The sequence below is a fragment of the Ranitomeya variabilis genome, chromosome 7 (genome assembly GCF_051348905.1).
Source record: "Ranitomeya variabilis isolate aRanVar5 chromosome 7, aRanVar5.hap1, whole genome shotgun sequence".
NCBI classification, from domain to species: domain Eukaryota; kingdom Metazoa; phylum Chordata; class Amphibia; order Anura; family Dendrobatidae; genus Ranitomeya; species Ranitomeya variabilis.
In genome coordinates, this window is record NC_135238.1 from 220,049,156 (window position 1) to 220,074,945 (window position 25,790).

General features: G+C 38.3%; 1 protein-coding gene across 17 annotated transcripts in view; it reads left to right on the forward strand.

The window, feature by feature from the left end:
* NEB (nebulin) overlaps nucleotides 1-25,790 on the forward strand; it is a 162,773-nt gene that overhangs the window by 7,174 nt on the left and 129,809 nt on the right. For 14 of the 17 annotated variants that reach the window (XM_077272959.1, XM_077272963.1, XM_077272966.1 and 11 more), the window contains 19 exons: nucleotides 4,988-5,068; nucleotides 11,190-11,324; nucleotides 12,388-12,495; nucleotides 13,625-13,729; nucleotides 15,159-15,263; nucleotides 15,409-15,513; nucleotides 15,703-15,807; nucleotides 16,787-16,891; nucleotides 16,978-17,085; nucleotides 17,333-17,449; nucleotides 17,897-17,998; nucleotides 18,284-18,391; nucleotides 18,475-18,579; nucleotides 19,945-20,043; nucleotides 21,976-22,080; nucleotides 22,345-22,452; nucleotides 22,739-22,852; nucleotides 24,928-25,125; nucleotides 25,271-25,378. In XM_077272959.1, coding sequence (XP_077129074.1) covers nucleotides 4,988-5,068; nucleotides 11,190-11,324; nucleotides 12,388-12,495; nucleotides 13,625-13,729; nucleotides 15,159-15,263; nucleotides 15,409-15,513; nucleotides 15,703-15,807; nucleotides 16,787-16,891; nucleotides 16,978-17,085; nucleotides 17,333-17,449; nucleotides 17,897-17,998; nucleotides 18,284-18,391; nucleotides 18,475-18,579; nucleotides 19,945-20,043; nucleotides 21,976-22,080; nucleotides 22,345-22,452; nucleotides 22,739-22,852; nucleotides 24,928-25,125; nucleotides 25,271-25,378 — 2,121 coding nt within the window. The remainder of the gene's footprint in view (nucleotides 1-4,987; nucleotides 5,069-11,189; nucleotides 11,325-12,387; nucleotides 12,496-13,624; nucleotides 13,730-15,158; nucleotides 15,264-15,408; nucleotides 15,514-15,702; nucleotides 15,808-16,786; nucleotides 16,892-16,977; nucleotides 17,086-17,332; nucleotides 17,450-17,896; nucleotides 17,999-18,283; nucleotides 18,392-18,474; nucleotides 18,580-19,944; nucleotides 20,044-21,975; nucleotides 22,081-22,344; nucleotides 22,453-22,738; nucleotides 22,853-24,927; nucleotides 25,126-25,270; nucleotides 25,379-25,790) is intronic. The other 3 variants (XM_077272964.1, XM_077272965.1, XM_077272961.1) reach the window with 2 other exon arrangements.

A 25,790-nucleotide genomic window follows, 5' to 3' on the forward strand; every position in this document is an offset into this window, starting at 1 on the left:
GTCAAAGCCCTTAAAAAAAACTTGATATATTAAGATATTATTTATGAAAAGTACAGTATTAGATACAGCAATAAAAAATGTAAAGCCTGCTCTAATAGTAAAGATTTTTTTTAAGTGCTCCAAAGAATTTCCCATGAAAAATTATCCATTATCAGTAAATATTAATTTAGCTCTTGTATTGAACCATATTGTGAATTAATGTCTAAATGTTGAGATCTTGATTAATGACAGCGTCTGAGAATCATCGCTCTACAAAGTGTTTATTTAAAACACCAAAAAATACATTTTTAACTAAAATTTCCGGTGCCAAGATATAAAATATTTAAATGGTCCCGACTGCCATGTATCATTTTAATACTGATGCATTCTTATGTGCATCTGGAACCCCTGCAGGACATATTTTATGTATGAAAAAGGAGCAATGAGCTCACCTGTCCAGGTATATGCCAAAATACTCCAGTAATAGCAACAGTCCAAACGATAACCAGAATTCACATTTTTTTAGCGTAATTGCTTTATTTTTATTTTTTTAACCAATCAAATTTTTATTGTTTAACATAGAGAAAATACAAAGGAAATACAAATACATAACAAAATGGAGAGGGGGGGGGGGAAAGGGGAAATCGATTGCTACATGAAAAGCAACATATAATAAGAGATAAAAACTAAACTTGAAAAATATAACAATAATGTGCAAACATCTCAGTGAAATACATGCCCAATTATTACGCAGAAACAGGAGCAGATGGTTGTTCCGGGGAAGAGAAAAAGCGAGAAGAGAACCACGGGTCCCACCATGTAAGAACCTTATTTTTCTTTGAGAGACAGTCAGCAGTGATTGATTCATAGCTATAATGCAAATTGATTTTAGCGATTAATTCAGTACCTGAGGGGATGGTCGCAGATTTCCAGTGTTTAGCAATGCAGAACCTAGCTGCTATTAGGATATTGGATATTACAGGTTGTAAGGAAGGAGGGAACTCTATCAGTGAGATGCCAAGGACTGCTAGAGGGCCAGATAAGGTAAAAGAGGTGCAGATTACCTCCGAAATAATGACTTCAACCTGACGCCAAAACACCTGTAAGTAGGGGCAACTCCACCATACATGAGCAAGCGAACCAGTGAGGTTAGTTTTTCCAGCAAAGAGGTGAAGCAGTAGGATAAAATTTGGCTAATTTAGAAGGAGTGAGATACCATAAGAGCTGAATTTTTTTGGATTGCTCAAGGTGCCCCAGGCACGACGAAAATTTAGAGGAGTGTGTTGCATAGCCAAACTCCAGTCCTCAAAAGAGGCGGCAAACGAAAGTGCAGCCTCCCAAGTGGACATAAAGGAAAGCCTCTCAGAGAAGTCATGGGATAGAAGAGATTTATAAATTATTGAAATACCGTGAGAGATCCAAGTATTGGGTCTGAAAAACCTCTGGACCTGAGTCTCCTCCCCCAGGGAAGCCGCGGGCATACCAAACACAGATTGGCGCTTTAGAAAGCTGCGAATCTGAAAGTATTGAAAAAAGGCTTTAGGAGGAAGATTGAATTGAGCTGAGAGGTCTAAAAAGGACCTCAAGCCCGACCCATCATATAGGTCATTGATCCAGCGTATTCCGCAGGTTCCCCAAGTGGAGAGAGACAGGCCATCTACCGCCCCCTCCAGCGCTCCAATAGAAACAAGATCAAATAAAAAGGACCAATGTATAGGACATAATTTGGTCCATATTTTAGAGGCAGAAGCAATTGTTTTCAGAGAGGGGGTCCGACCAGATGGATGGAGTAAGCAAAGCTCCAAAAGCAATCTGAGGGAGCCCCTGGGGGCAAATTGCGACTCAATAATAAACCATTGGAGCGAAGAATTCCCCTCCCACCAAATTTTTAAAGGTTCTATGAGTGCTTTATTGATCCAGTAGTATAACAGGCACAAAAAAAACAGTTGAACACAACATCACAAAAATTAAAAAGGCAGAAAAGAAAAATCTGCTGTGCTCCCAGGAACCATGTTTCAAACCTGCATGGTCCTTTGTCAGGCCAGGCTGGTTGCCTGGGAGCGCAGCAGATTTTTCTTTTCTGCCTTTTTAATTTTTGTGATGTTATGTTCAACTGATTTTTGTGCCTTTTATACTAATGGATCAATAAAGCAATTCTTTTAAGAAGATGTGAGTTCCGGTTATCATTTGGGCTGTTGCCCATATTTTATATGTTAATAAAAAATTGCCAAAAGTAAACAATGGTCGACGTGGACATTTATTGATTTAAATGGGTGCTATGTTATACCTTGCTTTCTCTAGAGCACTGTGGTCCCCAATTTCTAATAGATGTATTGCAGAAGGAGAGCTCCGCTCCAAAGAACTTCTGGAAGCGAGAGAGCAATTTGAGACAGGGGTTGTTCAAACTTGAAACATCCCCTGTAACATTTCTGCTGAATAAGGGTTTAAAATTAGCATTTGCTATATATAATCATGGTCCTGGAAACTGTAAAAGTTCACCCAGCATGAATTCATCCAAAATGAAAACTTTATTTATAGCCAATCCATCTATTTATTACCACATGAGATATATTTAAGGAAAACATAAATTGTCAATTAGAATTAACCGTAAATATAAAGATAGATTATTAAAATGTAATAAAAATGCAGAACCATTAAAATGTATTTAATTTAGTATTTTCGTATATTTTTAATATATTTTTATATATTTTTGTGGCAAAATATGTATAATAATTTGCGCATGGTGCCACTTTCTCAGGAAATGCCTATGTCATTAAAAAGTGCACATCTTTTAATGTAGTTGGAAACATCAGTCTGTTAAATATTAATTGGTCCTTGATATATCTTATAATTTTAATTTGTCCATGTGGATGCAAAGATCAATATCTAAAAAAATGTCATAATAGCAGTTGGGTAAAGGAAAATATTTGCTGATACATGAAGTCCACGATCTCGGCTGTTCTAGAATCTTCCCATGTTCTGGTATACAGGGCTACATTGGTGAACCTTGATGACTACAGAGTAAAAATAACTACTGCAATGTACTGTTAAACTTTCTCTGTGCTGAAAGGATTTTGGGTATCAACTTTCACCAGTTCTAGGGGAAGACCATTATAGAATGATTTAGTCTATTGTAAATACCTTTATACTAATATTAAAAAAGTAACTTTTATACTTAGACAATGGTAAAAAATTTTTTTAGCAGTAATAGTATGTTGTATTGATTATTGCATTTATTTTTAGCTATACATTTTGACTATAAAATTAAGCCAACACTTCAGCTCACTATTTATGTTGTTGACAAATTTTTAAGGTCCTGCTATGGGGTCCACACCAGCCCCTTTATTTATTTATGCTGCAGTAAGTAAACAACTTCCTAATATTTTTTTTCTGTTAAAGTTAATACACCACCTTATTATACAATGATGTAACTGGAATCTTGCATTTACTTGGCACATGATAGTAATCCTTTGTGATAATAGCCCAGTGACCTAATATTAAATCCCTGTAAATCAGGTATCAGGGATGACAGGGCACTCTAGCCAAACTATCCCAATGAAAATTAGGAATATGGTGTCATCACAAGCATATGTCATACATGTAATCCCCAATGAAAGCACTTCTAAATTTATTTTAGGTGTGTCAAGGAAAAAGTGACAGCCAACTCAGAAATGTACTCATTGTGTAAAATGGAAAAAATGATTGAAGCTTATATGGGCCATGAATGTGACTCTCAAAAATTGTTTAGCAATTCTGTATATCTATTTATCGAGTCTTCTACCAAATATCTTATATTTATATCGCATTTATCTATCAATTTTGGTAAGTTAGTTAGCTGAATGTTACACGTTAGTTTTATAAGTTGTAATGTAGTTCTTGGCCCTTAAGCTAATAACTTGAGTTTTTACATGAAAATATTGTTAGAGAACATCTATGGATGTCATTCTTGGGGGATGGACATACCATATGTGAAATTTGTTATGGTAATTTACTTTAGTTAACGGGTGCCTCTTTTTTTTACTTTAAAATCAGTTTTCAACTGTCTTTTAGATTTATCCATCTAACTAATTTCATAACTCCCAAATACTCCTGGTCTTTTGGGGGACATAAGGATCAGATAGTGAAGGGGCCATATACTCTTCTTATCCATAATATTCATTCTGATATTTGGGTTTATCCTCTGCACATACTTGTTTGTCTTAAAACGAACCTGATAGCTGACACATTTTGACCGAACACGGAGTTTGGCTCCATTTTTTCAAGCAGGTATGTTTGACTTTGAAATGCTGTGACAACATAGAAAAACTTAAAAGTTGGCAATTTTGCTAAGGTGACTAGTCCAAGAGGTCAGTCCCTAGCCACTTTGCCCCGCTTCTTTTGAATGACAGATAAACACATGTACAATGAGCGTGGAAGTGTTTGGGAGAAGCCTCAAAGGATCGCCCTATTGTACTAATCAACTGAACCACTCAGTCCCCAGTCAGCTTATAAATATATGTCATCTCTGAAACGCTACAGCGTGTCAGAGTAAAAGGTCCCTGGCTAAAATGATGGGGCCAGACTCTAATTCCTGCTGGCCATGAATGGTGTGGTGGCTCCATTTTCATGGTCACATTCTGATGGACCTCATGGACTTATCATGGGGTCTGGATGTTTTTATTGAGAATTCTGTATTTTTTTTTATGGAAACTCAAACTATTTTTGCCATCAGAGCACTCAAGTCCAAATGGAAACATAATGTGAACAGAACCTTATAAATTTGAAACTGAGGTGCAAGTAAAGTAGTCATTTTGGTTTTGTTGGACTAAGATATTTCTGTGGCATAGCATGTCACTAAACATTGGTAGTCAGGAAAATGACCGATCTGTGTTAACTAAATACTATGTATTTTTAATGATTGACCTGTATATGACTCTTTTGCTTGTCTGGTTAGTAGCTCTACAGGTAAGTGTCCGATGTGACTCTAACCACAATGTTCTGAGTGTCTGGATTTGCCATCTTTTTATAGTACTCTTATGAAGAGACAATCATTGAAGAAGGGGGAACGGAGGAGGTAACAACACCTCAGCAGACGTTAACTCAAAGCAAAGTAATCTTTCATTTTTAGCCCGCTACTTAAAATACTCTGCTCTCAGGAATTTTTCCATCGGAAAAACTTGGTACTTTCAACGTTTGTATTAATAAAACTTCTGTAATTGCACAACAACCAATTTATACCACAAAAAGCAACCTCTAGTGTAAATTTATCTGTAGTACTTGGGATGTACACTATGATGGATAAAATTGAGTGAAAGTGAACTTACATCGTGCTGAAAAATTCCAGCTTTTTTATATATATTCCTATTCCCTTCATGTACATGTAAAAGTTCTGAAACGTTCACTCAGGGACATAGCACTAGAAGTGGCCCTTGTTGAAATAGATTAGAAGGTAAACACCATAGAAAATAATTTTGTAAAAAGAATTAATAAAAAAAGTCTCTAGAGAGTGTAGGTTGCTGATGGATTGTTATTTCATTTTGAGGCTTGCTGAACGTCCCCATGGCAGCCCCTTGTTTTCTGCAATTAAGTGTTTACAGCTCTAAAACCCATAAGGTTGCTAAAGTATAAGGTAAAAAAATAGTTAAACAAAATTAATTAAAATCACCAGCCATTTCTCATTTTAAAATATTGATATTATTTTTTTTAATACATATATATGTATATATACATTTTTAAAAATCCTATATATCAAAATATAAAAATAATTGATGCAGAAATCTTCACTTTTAGCTGTTTTCTATTGGGTTTCTGCTTGGTAAATCATTACTTGCCACTTAATAAATAAATGGGTGTCTGTCTCACAGCAGGAGCAGTTAATAGCAGTTACTCTGGTTCCTGTCCCTAATAATACCCTCTTAATTCTGTATGCCCTGCAGGGCCAAAGTGGATAGCATATAAGACCTTAGAGGGAAGCTATTGTTTAAATCATGCTCTTGAGTAGCATGTATTTACATCAAAAACATTTTTGGCATTTTTTTATATAACGATCTTCATTAAAAATAAAAATAAATCTTGCGATTTTTACACTGACCACTAGGGATATTATTGATTCTTACCTCCTGTCCTTTCAGGAACAGTTTTCTTATCACGGTAGCTGATGTCACTGCTGACCCTTCCTTCACAATAACTTTTGCACCGCTCATTAGAAGCTTCTGTACAAAAGAGACTGTTTCCTCAATGTGATTAATGTACATGTGCATTTCCTGATACAACAGGTAGTTAAAGTAGAAAAAAAAAGCCCCAGTGGCCCGTATGAGAATTGCAAGATTTATATTTTATATTTTTAAAAAAGATCATGATGTGGGGAAAAATATTTGACAAATATTGGTTAAAAAAAATGCATTTTATATAAAAACCTAATTTAAACAATGGGTAATTTTTTAAATATACATTCCTTTTAAAGGCATCACATGCTGGAGGATCTACATTTTTTTTTTCTCATAATTTTCTTTTTACTGGATGTTTCTTTAAAAGTGGCTGACTCTTTTGGGGGTGAATAAGTAGGATATGCCGCCAATGGCTGATCTGCAAAGATCTGGCCTCTGTGATCCTCGTTAAGGATAGCAGTGCTGGTACACCTCCTCCAATAATTCCTGGTCCAGTCAGGCTCCTATTTGTATTCTTGAGGTTGCTTTATTAGGCTATATATACCGGTATATTTGGTAGCAATTTCCGGTGGAAAAAAATCCTTTATAACAGCAGCTTCATGAAGATTAAAGCAAGAAAGCGCAAAAACATATTAACCCTCATTCTCCGGGACATGGCACACTGATGTCCGGCCTCTGCCAGCAAATCAGGAGAACTCATTCACTATAACCACAGATGCTGTTTAATCCAGTTTCATGTTCATTATCACGGTTTAATACACTGAATTTCCAATAACTTCAGTAACATTCATTACCGCCATCATTCGCACATGTCCAATGCTGCAATGTTACTGCGTTATTGGGGAGCTACTCATGCGGCAGCAGCCATATTTTTTTTTTACCGCTTGCGGGTCATTCCATATCAAGTGATCCAAATATGAATATTTTTTTTACCTGACGTCTTTAGATTTTTTTTATTTTTTGTTTTTATGAAGTACAACTTTAGTTAATTACAAATTAAAAGTTTAGAATTTTTTTCTTCATCAGTTAATTTTTTACAGATTTTTAAAGTTTTAAAAAAGCGCAGATTTTGGCTTGGTATGGCTTTACATTTTTTATCATATCTCGGGCTATGATTAAGATATAGAGGTGGGAGAGGTATCATTTTTCTCAGAACGGTACCGGCTTTCATTTAATATGTCACAAGACTATGTTTCTTTATATTTTGTTTTGGTGAAATCAAATTAAACATTTTGATGTGCAATTCTGAAAAAAACGTATGTTTTAAAATTGTGAAAACATGCATGTGTGTTACTTGTGTCCTTGTTTATATTTGTACAGGGATTCAACTTGGGATCTATCACATTTGTATTTTTTTTTAAGCCTTGAATCATCTGATTTTATGTTTGTGTGAGCTTCTTCCCTTTTTCTTTTCAAATTACAACTTATTGCATTCAACATTTATATGTAACAATAAAGAAACGCAAAAAACAAATACCAAAGTGCCAGAATAAATACATCTTAATCATCATAACAACTGGCTCAGCATTTTCAACCTGAATTCATTGAACAAGCCAAAAGAAAAAACGTGATCACATCCTCAAGTGTGGTTTTCTAAATAGTCTCATCCTGATTATATGTTAAAAACAAGATTAAAAGAACCAATATTTCTACCACCTATTTATACATGGAACAATTTTTTTCTACTATATCACTAAACATGTCATTTCTGAAGTGTTTAAGAAGAATAGTTCAGTAGTTAAATCCTCGTACTATAAAATATGAACTAATCAAACAATTAATAGTAGGTTTTCACACTGGCCTGTTATCATCAATGTGTCCCTTCTAGCGGGTGAAATGTCATCTTGCCCATAAGCGCTCACTAGCAATGGCCGTTTCCTTCTGTGTCGGAGTATGTGCGGCTGTCATGGTGCTCGGCTCCACCTGAGTTATATCTGATTTTTGTTCACTTTTACAATGTCTGGTTTTCTTGGATACACAAAGGACGGCGCTGGACCAGAAGGTGCAGAAAAGTCACTTCTATGTCTTCATTTTCACAATCTCTGGAGAGTCCAGTAGCCGTCAGCGCCGATCATATTCACAGGTCAGATAGCCAGTTGTGTCATCCATTGCCGATCTTGTGCCGCCTTCTACCACGTCATGGACGTCACTGTCTTTATTTCCACTACATGGGATGACAGTCCGGTATTGCTGAGTCCCTGTGATGGGTTCTGCTTCCTGTAACCGATGTTATAACAAACTCTCCTCGTCCTCCCCGTAGTCCTGGTTTGTACAATACGTGAACTGGATGGTAAGAGTATTTTTCTCCCTCCATTTGAGGAGTTGCCTGGGTGATAAGATTTGGTGTGAATACGGTCTGTGGAGGCTGGAGCTGCCGGCCTGTCATCTGCTCTGCAGTCACTGTCTACCCCTGGTCATCCTCAGCCCTAACAAAGCTTCTCCTCTGTCCTCTCCTGCTTCTAAGTGGTAACATAATAAAATAATACAGGAATATCTAACAATCATGGATTATTTGGTAAATCTAGACCCCACACTTCTACACCACAGGCTGAACAGACCTGAAATCAAGATTTTTGAACTGACACTGTAATAGTTTTATTTTTTAAAATATGATCCCATCACGATCCCAGCTTGTATTTTGGTGCAGAAGTGGCTAGGAGCATAGCAGGCACATGTGCAGTTTTTGAAATATTTAAATTAAACGTTTTTTTCGGAAATGGGTTTTAAAGTTTTGCGCTTGCGTTCGCATGGGTAAATTATTATCAAAGATACTCTTGTGACATATCTGGTGAAAGCATGTACAGTTCTGAGTAGAATGGTGTTTATTTTGTTTCTCTATCTCTTTTCTAGCCTGAGTTATGAGGAGAAATGTAAGGGCAGGCAACACCGAAATTCGCACTTTTTCCGAACTTTGAAAATCAATAAAAAATAAAAAAAAATATCTAGAATTTTTTTTTCTTCACATTTTGCATTCTCTGACAAACTATTACCAAATACCAAAATCTCAAAAGAATTAAAAATATAGTGGTAAAAATCATTGGTTCACTTGACATGGAATGACCCTTGCTTTCTGTATTAAAGGGGTTTCTGATTTACTGTAAATAAGTTTCTGCAAGTTTCTAACATATTTTTGGTTTCAATTTCACACCACTTTTAAGATCTCTGCTCGGTGTCTGTGAATCGAACCATTAATTGGATAAAGCCTGGGATTTAACCAATGCAGCCCATGATTGCAAAAAGAGGGATCTTGGTGGTGGTGGGGGGGTGGACTGAAGCTCAAAGTGTATTAGAAAGTTGCAGAATGTAAAGAAACACTCCTCCCATCAGTCATATTATCAAATTATCTGGCACTGCGTACTTATAATTGCTCCTTTTGCCTTTCTACCCAGTTAATTATTCTCTTTTCCATTAGGTTTATGTCATCACATGATTAAAAACTGACTAGCTGAATCCTTCTAAGTTCTGTGTAGAAACAGGAGGTAAATTTTCCCTGCATGAGTCTTGATTAACTGCAAAAGTACCTGGCGGTGGAGAGGAGTGGGGCAGCTGGGTCAGTAGTTGAAGAGGTGGATGACTCATGCAGCTAAAAGAGATTTCCTGTTTTTACAAGCGCAGAAAAAATAGAAAAGAGAAGAAATATCTGGGTAGAAAGGCAAAATGAGCAATTGTAAGTAAACAGTGCTATATAAAATGATTACTGCAATTTGTTAAGAGGATAATAATTTTGATGGGAGGAGGAAGAAGAATACGAGGAGGAGAAGTAGTGCTGCTTTAAATTTTCATTTGAATTAAAATGGAAAACCCCTTTAAAGCGAAGCTCCATTTTCTCATGAATATTAACTGTCCATATTCTCTGCAGATCTCATCTATTCTGCTAATCTTCTGTAATCTTTTCACTCTCGCTGTTTCATTTACTTAGCTTTCAATACAAAGAGCTTCATATCTGGCTGTGTGATATGTCAGATATTAATGTATGCAATATATATTATTTACAAAAATGCAAATGAAATTAAACAATACCCCAATAAAAAAATTACAACTGTGATTGTCTGGCTGATGACATGAGATCAACTGGTCCCACTGAATTCAGCAGGTTCAGTTGACTTTTCTTTAATGTATACAAGCATGTTTATAGTAAAGGGGTTGTGTAGGTTACGATATTGATGAGTTATACTTTGGCTTGGCTAGGCCATCAATATCAAATCCGTGGGGTCCGACACAACAGCACCCCCACTAATCAGCTGTTAGCAGCACTGGTGGTAGCCACATATAAACAATGACCGGAGCTGGAACAACATAGCTCCATACACCTCATAGTGGTCACTGCCGAGAACTACAGCTAATCTCCAATTCTCTTGTAGGAAATCTTTTGGCTCTCCCCTGACTGGTAATGGCAGATAAAAGAAGGATGGGGCATGTTAATTTTCCATGCCCAGTCTTTTTATTCTCAGGGAGATAAGTCACTGCTAGAGATGTTTCAAAAGAACTCACTATTTAACTGAACATAAGGCTTTGGGTGCTAGGGGCCAAGTGTGACTGCTACCTACACTTGGGCTGAAAGGGCTAGGGTTTATGTAAACCTCTCCCAAAAGTGGATGCTCCAGGGTGGAACATGGGAGATAAGGCATTCCCAGGAGGACAAGAGGGCAGGACTTAAACCCCTCAACAATCTTTACGCAACTGACAGTTCTTTAAAATATTTAAAGGTTGTCCACCTAAAAATTTGAAAAAAATTGTCATTTGTTAGTAAATCTAAGGGTAGCCCAGTAGTGGGAGCAGGGTGTAATCAGCATTTTATCAGATTTATTTTTTCCAGATTTGTTGGGGTCTTTCATCCATATAGAGCCCACCATAAATATCTCAAAATCCATTTCATATACTTAATTTCAGTACGAGATCTTTGTAATCCCACAAGAGATCTGGGCAATAACAATGTACTCCGATACCTAGTAAAACTCATGGACTGATCACACATGGCCTACATTCACAATCCACAGTTCAGTGCTCCCCTAATAGAGATTTTGTAACATACAAAAATCTGACTCTTTTATTTTTATTTTTTAGCCCCAGCCTGATGCTGGGAAAGCAAAGGACTCTGGTGAGAAGAAGAAGAAGAAAATTAAGAAAAAGGTGGATACGTCAAAGTTTATGACGCCTTACATTGCACACAGCAAGAAAATGCAAGACATGTTCAGCCAGGTGTGTACAGTATGTGGGTCGTAGAGGATTTTGCTCACACTATGGCTTAGTCCTTGTGGCCATTCGGAGCTTCTGTTGGCAGAAAGTCCAAAACTCAGTTTTGCGTTTCGAAGACCAAAACTCTTCATCAGGGCAAACTACAAAGTTGACTTTGTGGTTTGTCCTGATGAAGCGCTTGAACGTCGAAACACGTTGACTAATATTATGCATTTCTGGATACCAATTATCTCTTCATCCTTGATCCACTGGCTGCACAAAATTAACCCTTTCTTTCCATTTTGGTTCTTACTGTCATAATGGCAGAAACCTAAAAAAAAGAACATCTCTAACCCTATTCTAAGCCAGTAGGTCAGTGGGACATGATTTTGATCTATTATGACAGATTATGACGCGGCTTCATGGCGTCTATTATGAACGAAAGCCATGATGCAGCTTTGGACGGAGCCTGACACTACTCATAAATTCTTAATATTTATGTGTAATTTACAAAATTGCCTTAAGGTGGAAATACATATAAAATGCTAAATTCTTAGGGTGAGTGCGTCAAATTACCTGCGGTTTTTGTTAACAGAAAAACTTTATCAACCTGACTCCAGATTTCAGTAGATTCCATGAAAAGCTGAAAAAACAATTCCTTTAAAATCTGTACTTGCAAATTTTGCTGTGGGTGGGCGGGTAATCTACTGCACAATCCGCAATGCTAGAATGTTTTTGGATTTCGCTACAGGTTCTTTTGGTTTCTGCATTAATGTCAATGGGAAAAAAAACAATAGCAAATCCATGCCTATTTCACAACAAAATTAACTGATAAATTTGCACTCTAGGCGAATTTCCGTACAGAAAAAAAAAAAAATCTTTATCAAGTTGACGATCTCGTACAAACTCATCCATTTTGCCCGTTAATGTCCTCTGCTTCATATTTTATCTGGCAACTAAAATCTCTCACATTTCCGTATTGTCAATTCTTAGAAAGAAATTGTAGGGCACGTTTTAAAACAATCGCTGGAGAAAACTGATAAAAAGTTAGAAAAATTGGTGTCATTATAAATTTCTTATGTCTTAGAACAAATATAAAGAAAAATATGAAAAACAGAAGGGAGAGCCGATCGCCGTCACTACTGATACTCCCGAACTCAGGAGGATCAGGAAAGCCCAAAACCAGTTAAGTGAGGTACGTCAGTCAGTTCCTTCATTAAAAAAAATAATTTACCAATGTGATACAAATGCAAGTATTAGATTGGATTAATTTTGGATTAACATGGAATTTTCATAGATCTGTGAAACTGACACTGGATAGATCTGAGATCAGTGTTGCATTACGTGGCCCAATGTGTCTCGTCTACAAATTATTTTGAGCTTAAAAATATTGGGATGTTATTGACACAGAACTACAAATAATAAAATGTTCTTAAAAGGTATCAGAGCGGTCTTATCCTGGGCTTTCAGGCATCAGAGTTGTTTTATTTAGGGTTTATAAGTAGATAAGTGGTCTTAATGGGTCATCAGAATTAACGTAGCCATAATTTGGGTCTAAAAGTTTTCATTTGGTGGCTTTTTAAGTATCTTCCTGGGTTTTCGAGAGTTACTCACCTGTTATAAAAGTATCCAAATAGGCTTGCTCAGACTCTGCAAATATCACAATAGGTTAATTTTATGTTCACAAGTATATGAGTGCTCTTGCATGGTCTACAAGTGTCAGAATAGTGTAAATTTGGGTCTATAAGTTTATAGATGTTCATATATGGGAGCTTTTATCAGCATGGTCTTATTCATGGTCTACAAGCATCAGAGTGGTCTTATTGTTGGTCTACAAGCATCAGCATGGTCTTATACATGGTCTACAAGCATCAGAGTGGTCTTATTGTTGGTCTACAAGCAGCAGAGTGGTCTTATACATGGTCTACAAGCATCAGAGTGGTCTTATTGATGGTCCACAAGCATCAGAGTGGTCTTATTGATGGTCCACAAGCATCAGAGTGGTCTTATTGATGGTCCACAAGCAGCAGAGTGGTCTGGTCTTAGTGATGGTCCACAAATATCAATGTGGGCCTGCAAAGTATAAGAGTGGTCTTACCCAGGTCTACAAGTATCAGAATGATTTAATTTAGAGTCTAAGTATTTTAGGGGTCTTATTGGGTCATCAAAATCATCTTAATTAGCACCGAAACTATATGAGTTCATATTTGGGAGTTTTAAGTATTAAGTTAGTTTTGTCCCAGGGTCTGCAAACATCAGAACATGTGACACATGTCTCCCACCTTAGTAAACTGTCTGTTACTTGGTGTTCCATCCTGTCATAGGTGAAGTATCGTATGGATGGTAATACAGTCAGAACTAATTGTCACGTTGATGAAAAAGCCAGAGATATAGAGCATGCTAAAAAGGTCTCTCAACAAGTGAGCAAGGTAAGTGATCCACATTTCACATGTGCTTCCTTCCTAATGATTCCTATCTCAGAGGGAATCTGCCTCCTGTCTAGCTATCCCATTCCCTAACTCAGCTTACATGTGCTTCCTCTCTAGTGATCCCTATCTCAGCCAGCATGTGCTTTCTCTCTAGTGATCCCTATCTCAGCCGGCATGTGCTTCCTCTCTAGTGATCCCTATCTCAGCCGGCATGTGCTTCCTCTCTAGTGATCCCTATCTCAGCTGGCATGTGCTTCCTCTCTAGTGATCCCTATCTCAGCCGGCATGTGCTTCCTCTCTAGTGATCCCTATCTCAGCTGGCATGTGCTTCCTCTCTAGTGATCCCTATCTCAGCCAGCATGTGCTTTCTCTCTAGTGATCCCTATCTCAGCCGGCATGTGCTTCCTCTCTAGTGATCCCTATCTCAGCCGGCATGTGCTTTCTCTCTAGTGATCCCTATCTCAGCCGGCATGTGCTTCCTCTCTAGTGATCCCTATCTCAGCCGGCATGTGCTTCCTCTCTAGTGATCCCTATCTCAGCCGGCATGTGCTTCCTCTCTAGTGATCCCTATCTCAGCCGGCATGTGCTTTCTCTCTAGTGATCCCTATCTCAGCCGGCATGTGCTTTCTCTCTAGTGATCCCTATCTCAGCCGGCATGTGCTTTCTCTCTAGTGATCCCTATCTCAGCCGGCATGTGCTTTCTCTCTAGTGATCCCTATCTCAGCCGGCATGAGCTTCCTCTCTAGTGATCCCTATCTCAGCCGGCATGAGCTTCCTCTCTAGTGATCCCTATCTCAGCCGGCATGTGCTTTCTCTCTAGTGATCCCTATCTCAGCCGGCATGTGCTTTCTCTCTAGTGATCCCTATCTCAGCCGGCATGTGCTTCCTCTCTAGTGATCCCTATCTCAGCCGGCATGTGCTTCCTCTCTAGTGATCCCTATCTCAGCCGGCATGTGCTTCCTCTCTAGTGATCCCTATCTCAGCCGGCATGTGCTTTCTCTCTAGTGATCCCTATCTCAGCCGGCATGTGCTTTCTCTCTAGTGATCCCTATCTCAGCCGGCATGTGCTTTCTCTCTAGTGATCCCTATCTCAGCCGGCATGTGCTTTCTCTCTAGTGATCCCTATCTCAGCCGGCATGAGCTTCCTCTCTAGTGATCCCTATCTCAGCCGGCATGAGCTTCCTCTCTAGTGATCCCTATCTCAGCTGGCATGTGCTTTCTCTCTAGTAATCCGTATCTCAGCCGGCATGTGCTTCCTCTCTAGTGATCCCTATCTCAGCCAGCATGTGTTTTCTCTCTAGTGATCCCTATCTCAGCCAGCATGTGTTTTCTCTCTAGTGATCCCTATCTCAGCTGACTACATGTGCTTCCTGTCTAATATCTCACTGGTCATTACACATTAAAATTACTTAATATTCTATGCTTTTAGGTTCTGTACAAGCAAAATTGGGAAGATACTAAGGAAAAGTACCTGTTACCCCCTGACGCTCCTGAACTTGTTCAGGCAGTGAAAAATTCTTCATTGTTCAGCAAGGCAAGTGTTGCCATATTGTTATATCTCTTTATTTTTCACACGAAGGACCATTGTTGCTTTATGTTATGGGAGGTGAGGTCCATGTTCCGTCCAAGGCATGAAAGTCCGAATACTAAAGGTCTTTTTCCCTCCATGTGTTCTCTAGAAACTGTACACAGCAGATTGGGAGGAGGACAAGACAACGTTTTTTCCTTACTCGGACAGTCCAGAACTTAGGAGAGTTGCTAAGGCTCAGAAATCTTTAAGTGATGTAAGTATATTGGGGGAGACAGCATTAACTAATGTCATGTATTGCATCATTAATTTTCCTTGGATTCAGCGTGGCCACTACAATCTTCGTATGTTTGATGTATATCTGCTTTTTCCATTGATGCTAAAAACAAAATTCTCAATTTGTCTTTTCTTCAGAAGTTACTTAATAAATTTCCATCCTTCACAGATCAATTACAAGAAGGGTCAAGATGAGCAGAAGCTTCAGTTCACCTCCGTGGCTGATCGACCTGACATCGAGATGGCCAAGAAAGTCTCCCAGCAGCTGAGTGATGTAGGATATTCTAATTCAATTTATTCTATGTAGATAGATACCCTGGTAAATGCTGAACGGAAAGCAGCTGCTCCCCTTATCTAGTCTAGGCACTGCACCCTGGGAAAAAGATATGTAAATTAGCTTTCCTCCTCTCAAGGAGGAAGATTTTCTTGACTCATTATCATGAAGTCACTGATGGCACCAGCACAGGGACTTTGCTATGTAGTCTGAGAGCAGCATAATGTAAGGGCTGAGAACCTGATTCTGGGGATGTGTCACTTACTGGACTGTGTTTTTCTGTTTCAATAAAAGCAGTGTATATCAGCAGGAGATTATCACTAGAGGACTAGGTTTTGTGCCTCCTAGTCCAACCCAGCCCCTCCACTGATTAGAAGCTTTCTGTCCGTGTATATTATCCAGGGAAAGCTGCCAATCATTGGTGGAATTATTGGAGATAGCCGCTCTATATTTGCAGGGCCGCCATATTCTTTGGATCAATAAGGGCCCCAGTTGTGGGGACCTCAGCAATAAGCACATAATCACCCACCATGCAGATAGGTGACAAGTTGCTAAATTGCGACATCCCTGTTAATGTTAATAATATAAATCACCGTCTAAGTGGATTATACTTACATGTTTCAGGCTCAACTGCCCTTAATCTTCATGCTTAAGGGCAGTTCTACCTGGGACATTTAGACTAGGTCAATGTGGTGTCTCATTCATGGATTTACTTTTGCAATATGGATTTCTTGCTTTTATTCCTGCATTGTCTGGTTATTAGCTATGCAAAGATTAATGAAGGAGCCTTAACATTCCTTCCAGTATAAGATAGACAGATATATATATATATATATATATATATATATATATATATATATATACATACATATATATATATATATATATATATATATATATATATATCTTATACTGTGTTCACCAGGTCCCCTTTTTTCTTGCACTATATTCTGACATGATATCGTTTCTTACCCAACAGATAAAATACCATGAGGACTACGAGAAGAAAGTCAAAGGCAAATGGAGTCAGACTCCTTGTTATGAAGTTGCAGTTGCGAGAATGAATGCCGACAATCTGAGCGATGTGAGCACAATTACACCATATACGTCCTACCGTAATTCGATTAAATAGTAAGGGAACCTTTATTTTTCATTTTTTTCTGCCGACAGAGGAAATACACAGAAGATTTCGAGAACACTAAAGACCAAATCTACTTCATGCAGACAGAAACTCCAGAGTATAAGATGAACAAGAAAGCCAGGATCAACGCTAGCACGGTAAGAGGACGACTCGGTCACCACCGCGCCTACAGATCTATATACAGTCATTGTAGAATGGCATCAAGAGTCAACGGAGCCTAATCACTGAAGGCCAATGTAAAGTGAGGGGAGCTCAGATCCAGATGTTTTGGACTGTTGTACCTCCATGGTTTATGGATTACCTAAAGGGTGCTCCACTATGGTCGAAACCAACATGATACGTGATAATAAGGTCCATTGCATTTCATCCTTCATATTTTTATAGGTGAAATACAAGGCAGATTATGAGAAGGCCAAGGGACCCACAGGTTACCACACTCTTCCCGCCACAGAAAACCCATTACTGCGGCAACTCAGAACTGCTGGAAATGCCCTAAGTGATGTAAGTAAAGAATAAAAACTGGATTCAGTGACATTATTAAATTTACACATACATAAAAATGTTTCCTTCTATCTATCTATCTATCTATCTATCTATCTATCTATCTATCTATCTATCTATCTATCTATATATTAGCTATCTATCTATTATCTATCTATCTATTATCTATCTATCTATATATTAGCTATCTATCTATTTATCTTTTATGTAATTTTTATTTTCTATATATTAGCTATCTATTATATATCTATCTATCTATATATTATCTGTCTATTATCTATCTATCAACTATCTATTATCTCTATCTATTATCTCCATCTATCTATTATCTCTATCTATCTATTATCTCTATCTATTATCTCTATCTATCTATCTATCTATCTCTTTATGTATATGTCTACCTATATATTTCTCTTGACATACTTTATTTCTGTTTTCTTTTTCCAGAAATTGTATAAGGCGTCCTACGAAAAGGCCAGAGGATCTAGTATTAACTACTGTGACACCCCCAAGTTTCAGCTTGATAATGTCCTGAAGAAGTATACTGATGTGAGTACCTATCAGGACTTAATTTCTCTGTGTATGACCTGGCAGGGTACAATGGGGACATCTCTCGCCCGCACTCCCAGACTTCACAGATGGAGCATGAACATACGAATCACAGACGCTATGGTGTTACTTACTTATGGTGTTATTTGTGCACCATATGACGGTGGTAATAAAGCACTATGACATTTTTATAAACTGAATGGACAGGTTTTACACAACGGTAGTGGGTTAAATCAATATTAAAAGGAATATCACTGTATTTCTCTCCTTTGTTCTGTATTTCAGCTGAAATATAAAGATCACTATCAGAGGAACGTCCAGGGACATTACATCGGCAGCTACGAAGATCCTTACATGCTTCATTGCGCCAAAGTCTCCAACTTAAGAAGTGATGTACGAGTCCATAAGACAAAGCGCTAAACTTTGATGATTTTTTTCCGACTTAAAACATTTTTCATAATTTTTTTTTATAACAGAAAAATTACAAAGCCGACTATGAAGAAGACAAGACCAATTTTTACTATCCCCAAACCATCACCCCCGAATACGAAGCGGTCAAGAAGTTAGAGCAGTGTAAAGATGTAAGTCTTCTAAAGAATACCTAACCAATATTTTAATCTATATAGTAAATTTTATATCCTGATTATGAGTGGAATTAGAAAGAAGGTTGTTTCAGGCATGAAGCTTGGAGGGGCCCAAGAGGAGACCAGTTATAAATAATATATATGAAAGTTTGGGGGCTTTCACAGACTTTTCACTGGAACTTCAAGTTATATTTTTCGCTGAGGGTATGGTGCATATAAAGAATTTCCAGCTGCTATGAGCTCATTTGGAAGTTGGTGACTTTTGATCATATTCATCCTAGCACAAAAAGTGCCAAATTGCAGTTGTTGTGCATAACGATCCATTGATCGACACCTTGTTCACTAGGCACAGCACCATACTTTTACTAGTGGCTACATCTGGTATTGCAGTTCAGTCTCATTCACTTTCAATAGGCCTAAGTAAGTCTGAGCTGTAATACCAGGCGCAACCACTATTAAAAGTATGGAGCTGCGCCTGGAAACGTTTGTTGGCGCTCAGCCCCTTTCCTGATTGGTTGGTGTACTGAGAGTGCGATCCCCTCTGATCTGATATTGATGACCTGTCCTAAAATTTTCAATTTTGTAAAGCTGGAGAAACCCTTTAATAATTCTTTTAGGATACTATAGGTGTTCTCAAAGAAAAAAAATTGTTCTAGCTTTTTCTTTTCTCTCAGAAACAGGGTCACTATAATCCAATGGCTACGTCTGGTATTGCCATTCACTGCCTTTGAAGTGAATGGGCAAGAGCTGTAATACCAGACAGATCCTATTGATGAGAGTGGTGCTGTTTCATTAATTAAAATGATAAAATACAGACACTTAATATCAATTAAAACCCCTATTATACTTTTAAGTCGTCAGTAAACATCAGATGAAAATCTGCCGTACTAATTTTCATTAGATTGGAGCAAATTAGTGAGCGATTAAAAAAATAAAAAATAAAAAATACATATATATATATATATATTTGGCTGTGAGGTGCTATAGGTGTACTTGGTGTGATTGTGCTTGAATATTCCTGAATACCAGTTTTTGACAATTTTCAATGGGAAAAGTTTTCTGTGTGTGAGAAAGTACACACAAAATGAAAAAAAAAAAAAGAGTAACTAAACTTTTAGATTAGTGGGGGTCCTCGGTCCTGAGACCCTCATGGGTAGCTCAAAAGACCTCTTTGAAGCACACTGCTCAGGAAACAGGAGCGAACCCACTGATCTGCTCACAATTAAAGGGCATAAAACATATAAAATAAATTCCCCAAATTTAATTACTCTTTAATAAAACGTTGATTTCAGCCGTGTAATAAAGAATTTAAAATTCTAATCATTGATCGTCCTAATTTAGATAACCATTTTTTTTTCCCAGTATGTCTACAAGAAACACCCTGATACAATTAAGTTCACTCAGGTGACTGATTCCCCAGTACAGGTCCAAGCCGAAGTGAATTCCAAGCAGCTCAGTGATGTAAGTATCGACCGTCACTTTGTGCTGGAGCTAATCCATTATAAGAGTAAACACCATGGCCAAAATACATGTAAAATAGAATGACAGCCGGTGTGTAATATAGAATGACAGCCGTGTGTAATATAGAATGACAGCCGGTGTGTAATACAGAATGACAGCCGTGTGTAATATAGAATGACAGCCGGTGTGTAATATAGAATGACAGCCGTGTGTAATATAGAATGACAGCCAGTGTGTAATATAGAATGACAGCCGTGTGTAATATAGAATGCCAGCCGTGTGTAATATAGAATGACAGCCGGTGTGTAATATAGAATGACAGCCGGTGTGTAATATAGAATGACAGCCGGTGTGTAATATAGAATGACAGCCGGTGTGTAATATAGAATGACAGCCGTGTGTAATATAGAATGACAGCCGGTGTGTAATATAGAATGACAGCCGTGTGTAATATAGAATGACAGCCGGTGTGTAATATAGAATGACAGCCGTGTGTAATATAGAATGACAGCCGGTGTGTAATATAGACTGACAGCCAGTGTGTAATATAGAATGACAGCCGGTGTGTAATATAGAATGACAGCCGTGTGTAATATAGAATGACAGCTGTGTGTAATATAGACTGACAGCCGGTGTGCAATATAGAATGAAAGCTGGTTTATAATATAGAATGACAGCTGGTGTATAATATAGAATGACAGCCAGTGTGTAATATAGAATGACAGCCGGTGTGTAATATAGAATGACAGCTGGTGTGTAATATAGAATGACAGCTGGTGTGTAATATAGAATGACAGCCGTGTGTAATATAGACTGACAGCCGTGTGTAATATAGACTGACAGCCGGTGTGCAATATAGAATGAAAGCTGGTTTATAATATAGAATGACAGCTGGTGTGTAATATAGAATGACAGCCGGTGTGTAATATAGAATGACAGCCGTGTGTAATATAGAATGACAGCCGTGTGTAATATAGACTGACAGCCGGTGTGCAATATAGAATGAAAGCTGGTTTATAATATAGAATGACAGCTGGTGTGTAATATAGAATGACAGCCGGAGTGTAATATAGAATGACAGTCGGTGTGCAATATAGAATGACAGCTGGTGTGTAATATAGAATGACAGCCGTGTGTAATATAGAATGACAGCTGGTGTATAATATAGAATGACAGCCGGTGTGTAATATAGAATGACAGCTGGTGTGTAATATAGAATGACAGCCGGTGTGTAATATAGAATGACAGCCGGAGTGTAATATAGACTGACAGCCGGTGTATATTATAGACTGACAGCCGGTGTGTAATATAGAATGACAGCCGGAGGGTAATATAGAATGACAGCTGGTGTGTAATATAGACTGACAGCCGGTGTATATTATAGACTGACAGCCATGTGTAATATAGAATGACAGCCGGTGTATATTATAGACTGACAGCCGGAGTGTAATATAGAATGACAGCCGGTGTGTAATATAGAATGACAGCCGTGTGTAATATAGAATGACAGCTGGTGTATAATATAGAATGACAGCCGGTGTGTAATATAGAATGACAGCTGGTGTGTAATATAGAATGACAGCCGGTGTGTAATATAGAATGACAGCCGGAGTGTAATATAGACTGACAGCCGGTGTATATTATAGACTGACAGCCGGTGTGTAATATAGAATGACAGCCGGAGGGTAATATAGAATGACAGCTGGTGTGTAATATAGACTGACAGCCGGTGTATATTATAGACTGACAGCCATGTGTAATATAGAATGACAGCCGGTGTATATTATAGACTGACAGCCGGAGTGTAATATAGAATGACAGCCGTGTGTAATATAGAATGACAGCCGTGTGTAATATAGAAAATGTTTTTTTATGGACGCATTGTTATGGTTATTCCAATGTTATAATGATTTTTTCCTTTGTTCGTTTTAGCTCAATTATAAAGCGAAACATGAAGAGGAGAAAATGAAATGTTCTATTCCTGCAGATTCTCCTTTCATCCTCCAGTCCAGAGTGAATGCATATAACCTCAGTGATGTAAGTAAAATCCTATTTTCTCCTATTTATCAGTGGATTTTACCCAGGCATAAACTTATGAGTCACACACAGAACATGTATCCGCAGACTATTGGAGTTATGAAGATGGCGCCACAATTAGAGTCTGACCCCAACATTATGTTATGAGCAGTTTTGATTAACAAATCGGCTTAAGAGTCTTTATTTATTCATTTATTTATTGTATTTATATAAATATTAGCTGCAACTTTCTGGATTTTCACTTTTTCTCTTTTCACCTCGCAGAAATGGTACAAATATGACTGGAATAAATCCAAGGCAAAGAAATTTGATATTAAGATTGATGCTATTCCTTTGGTGGCGGCAAAAGCAAATCGTAAGAAAGCCAGCGACGTAAGTAATATTTGTGTTGTATTTACACAGGTTATGCCATTTTCTTCAGTATTTGCTTACTATGAAAAAGAACTATAAAGGTAGCCAACAGTTACCTGGAGCTGGTCTCCTATGAACTCCTGCACTGAGTATTGGTCTGTACTTTAAAGAGTATAAAATTATTTTTTTTCATTATTTTGAAAGTTTTTATTGTTTATTATTTTTTTTGCTTTTTAGAGTCTTTATTCCTTAGGACATTTTTTTCTCACTTGCAGGCACTTACATTCCCTAATTCCTTTATTTGCAGGTGGAATATAAGAAAGATTATGAGCGCAATAGAGGAAAGATGATTGGAGCTCTTAGTATTCAAGATGACCCCAAGATGTTGCACTCTGTTAAAGTGGCTCATAATCAAAGTGATGTAAGTCCATTTATATCAATGCTACGGTGTGTTCTTATTTACCATCTAATATCAGGCACCTGAGGCTTGATGTGTTGTGAACTTTTTGTTCAATATAGCTGCACCAACATTTTTTAACATCTTTTCATTTAGCCTGAAATGTCTAGTAGGGCCTCACCTTATATTTAAGGCCACAACCATCTCCCATCACCCAGTACTTGATCAATCCAGCTAATCAACTGTCGGAGTTTGATTACACTCTCTGGTTTCCTTCTTCTCCAGTTAAACCACCCGAAACACATGCTCAAATCCCACCTACACAATCATCTATTGACGTGAAGTATGGCATCACACTCTGATATATTCTATTCTGGTTCAAACCACCAATGAAAATGCGGAAACCTGGGCTGATCCCACACATTTCAAAGGTTCCTTTGAAGTTGCATGGTTGCTTTTATGGAGTATTCTCCACAAATATCTCTATTTACTCTTGCTGAAACCCCAAAAACATCTGTTGCCATGAAGGGTGGGACAACTGTTATGAACTGGTGGTTTAGGAGCAACATGGGACGTGCTCTGAGGAGGTGGTACCTGTACTGACCGCAGTTCCTGAGCTTAACACAACACTAGAAGTAGCCGTGGGATGTTCCTGTCACTCCCTAGACACCTCGTCACAGCCGGAGGACTAACTACCCCTAAAGATAGAAACAGGAAAGCTATCTTGCCTCGGAGAAAATCCCCAAAGGATAGACAGACCCCCACAAATATTGACTGTGAGTGGAGAGGGAAATGACATACGCAGAATGAAACCAGGATGTAGCAAAGGAGGCCACTTCTAGCTAGATAGATAGAACAGGACAGAATACTGTGCGGTCAGTATTAAAAACTAGAAAAATCCACCACAGAGTTTACAGAAATCTCCACACCTTACTAAAGGTGTGGAGGGTAAATCTGCTTCCCAGAGCTTCCAGCTTAACTGAATAAATCCATACTGACAAGCTGGACTAGAAAAAACATAGAAAGTGCAGAACGATTAAGTCCACAATAAGTGGACTGCAAAAGAACAAAGCAAGGACATATCTTTGCTGAACTGGTCAGAATATCAGGGAAATCTAAGCAGAGATGTGAATCCAACCAGGAACCATTGACAACTGGCACTGGCTGAAGGATAGAACCAGGCTAAATAGCCGAGCCAGAAAGACAATCAGTGGAAGCAGCTGCTGACTACTAAATCCAAGGAGCAGCCGTACTACTTAAAACCACCGGAGGGAGCCCAAGAGCAGAACTCACAAAAGTGCCACTTACAACCACCGGAGGGAGCCGAAGAGCGGAATTCACAACAGACAACCCTCTGGTTTCTTCTTTTTAAGTTAAAACCACCCATGAGGATGCAGAAAACTGGTGGTTGTCCAAAGCTTTGATGAAGATTGGTGCATCTTTTGTGTATTATCGACAACCATCTCCCACCATCTCCTTGCTCAATCACCCTCCTCGTTCTCATTTATAGGAGTGAAGGGTGGGACTAAACTCTGATTTCCTTTTCTCAAGTTCACACCACCCATGAGGATGCAGAATCCTGTGGTTGATTCCATGCCCTCCACAGGTTCCATTGAAGATGCTTCACTACCTCTATAGTGTATGCTTCACAACCATCTCCCACCATCTTCTTGCTCAATCACCCCCTGCCATCTCTTAGGGTGGAGGTGGGGGGGGACAACACTCTTCTCAAGTTCACACCACCCATGAGGATGCAGAGACCTGGGGTTGGTCTCACACCCTCTACAGGTCCCATTTAAGATGCTTAGCTGCCTCTGTAGTGTATTATTCACAACCATTTTCCACCATCTTGTTACTTAATCATCCTCCCCCAATGTGAAGGGTGGGACAACACTATGGTTTCTGCTTCTCAACTTCACACCTTCCATGAGGATGTAAAAACCTCAGGGTGGTCCCACACCCATCAAAGAAGCGTGGCTACCTTTGTGGTGTATTCTTCCATGTAACGTAATGTACTTTACAAAAGACAGACTTTTCTGTAACACTGACCCCTATCAATGTACCCTGCTTTGTTAATTGATTTTTCATGTTTTTTATAGATTGAATATAAAAAGGATTACGAAAAAATAAAGACCAAATATGCAGCACCTCTGGATATGATCCCAGTGCGACTGGCAAAGAAAGCCCAATCTATTGCCAGCAATATTGACTATAAGCGTCTAATCCATTCATATTTCTATCCTCCTGATAGTGTCAGCCTATCATCAGCCAAGAAAGCCTACACTATTCAGAGTGATGTAAGTCAACCAAATCTGCCCATTGTCATGTGACATAATTTTGGAGGGTCTCATATCAGTTTTTTTGGGTTAAAAAAATCTTTTTTAAGATCCCAGCATTCAGTTTATTAGAGGTTTCACATGATTCACCTTCTTTATCTTCCAGATTGATTATAAATCAGACTTTAACAGCTGGGTAAAAGGCTGTGGATGGGTGCCATATGGATCCATGGATGTCGAAAAGGCCAAGAAGGCTGCACAGATACTTAATGAGGTGATTGCATTATAATTTACCTATTGTTTTATTTTTGAGGTTTTTTTCTTGCTAAAACCTAAATTCATTAACAAAACTGAACTTCTGACTTAGTAACAGATACAACATGCCGTGTTATATGATTGTTGTAATTTTCCTTAATGACATTTTGGTAATTTTCCTAAGTGACACACCCTACTGTTCCAACTTATGAATTCACTTATGTGGTCGTGAAGTTTAGTCTACTACTACAGGACAGCAATATTGTTGTAACTGGCACTAATTCAGACAGTGAACTGTCCGTAAACAATGCAGGGAAGTTACACCCATAAAGAGCACAAAACAGGGAGTCTCCACCCAGGAAGAGAACAGGGGAAGGGAAGCTCCACCCAAGAGGAGAACAGGAAAAAGGAACCTACAACCATGTAGAGAA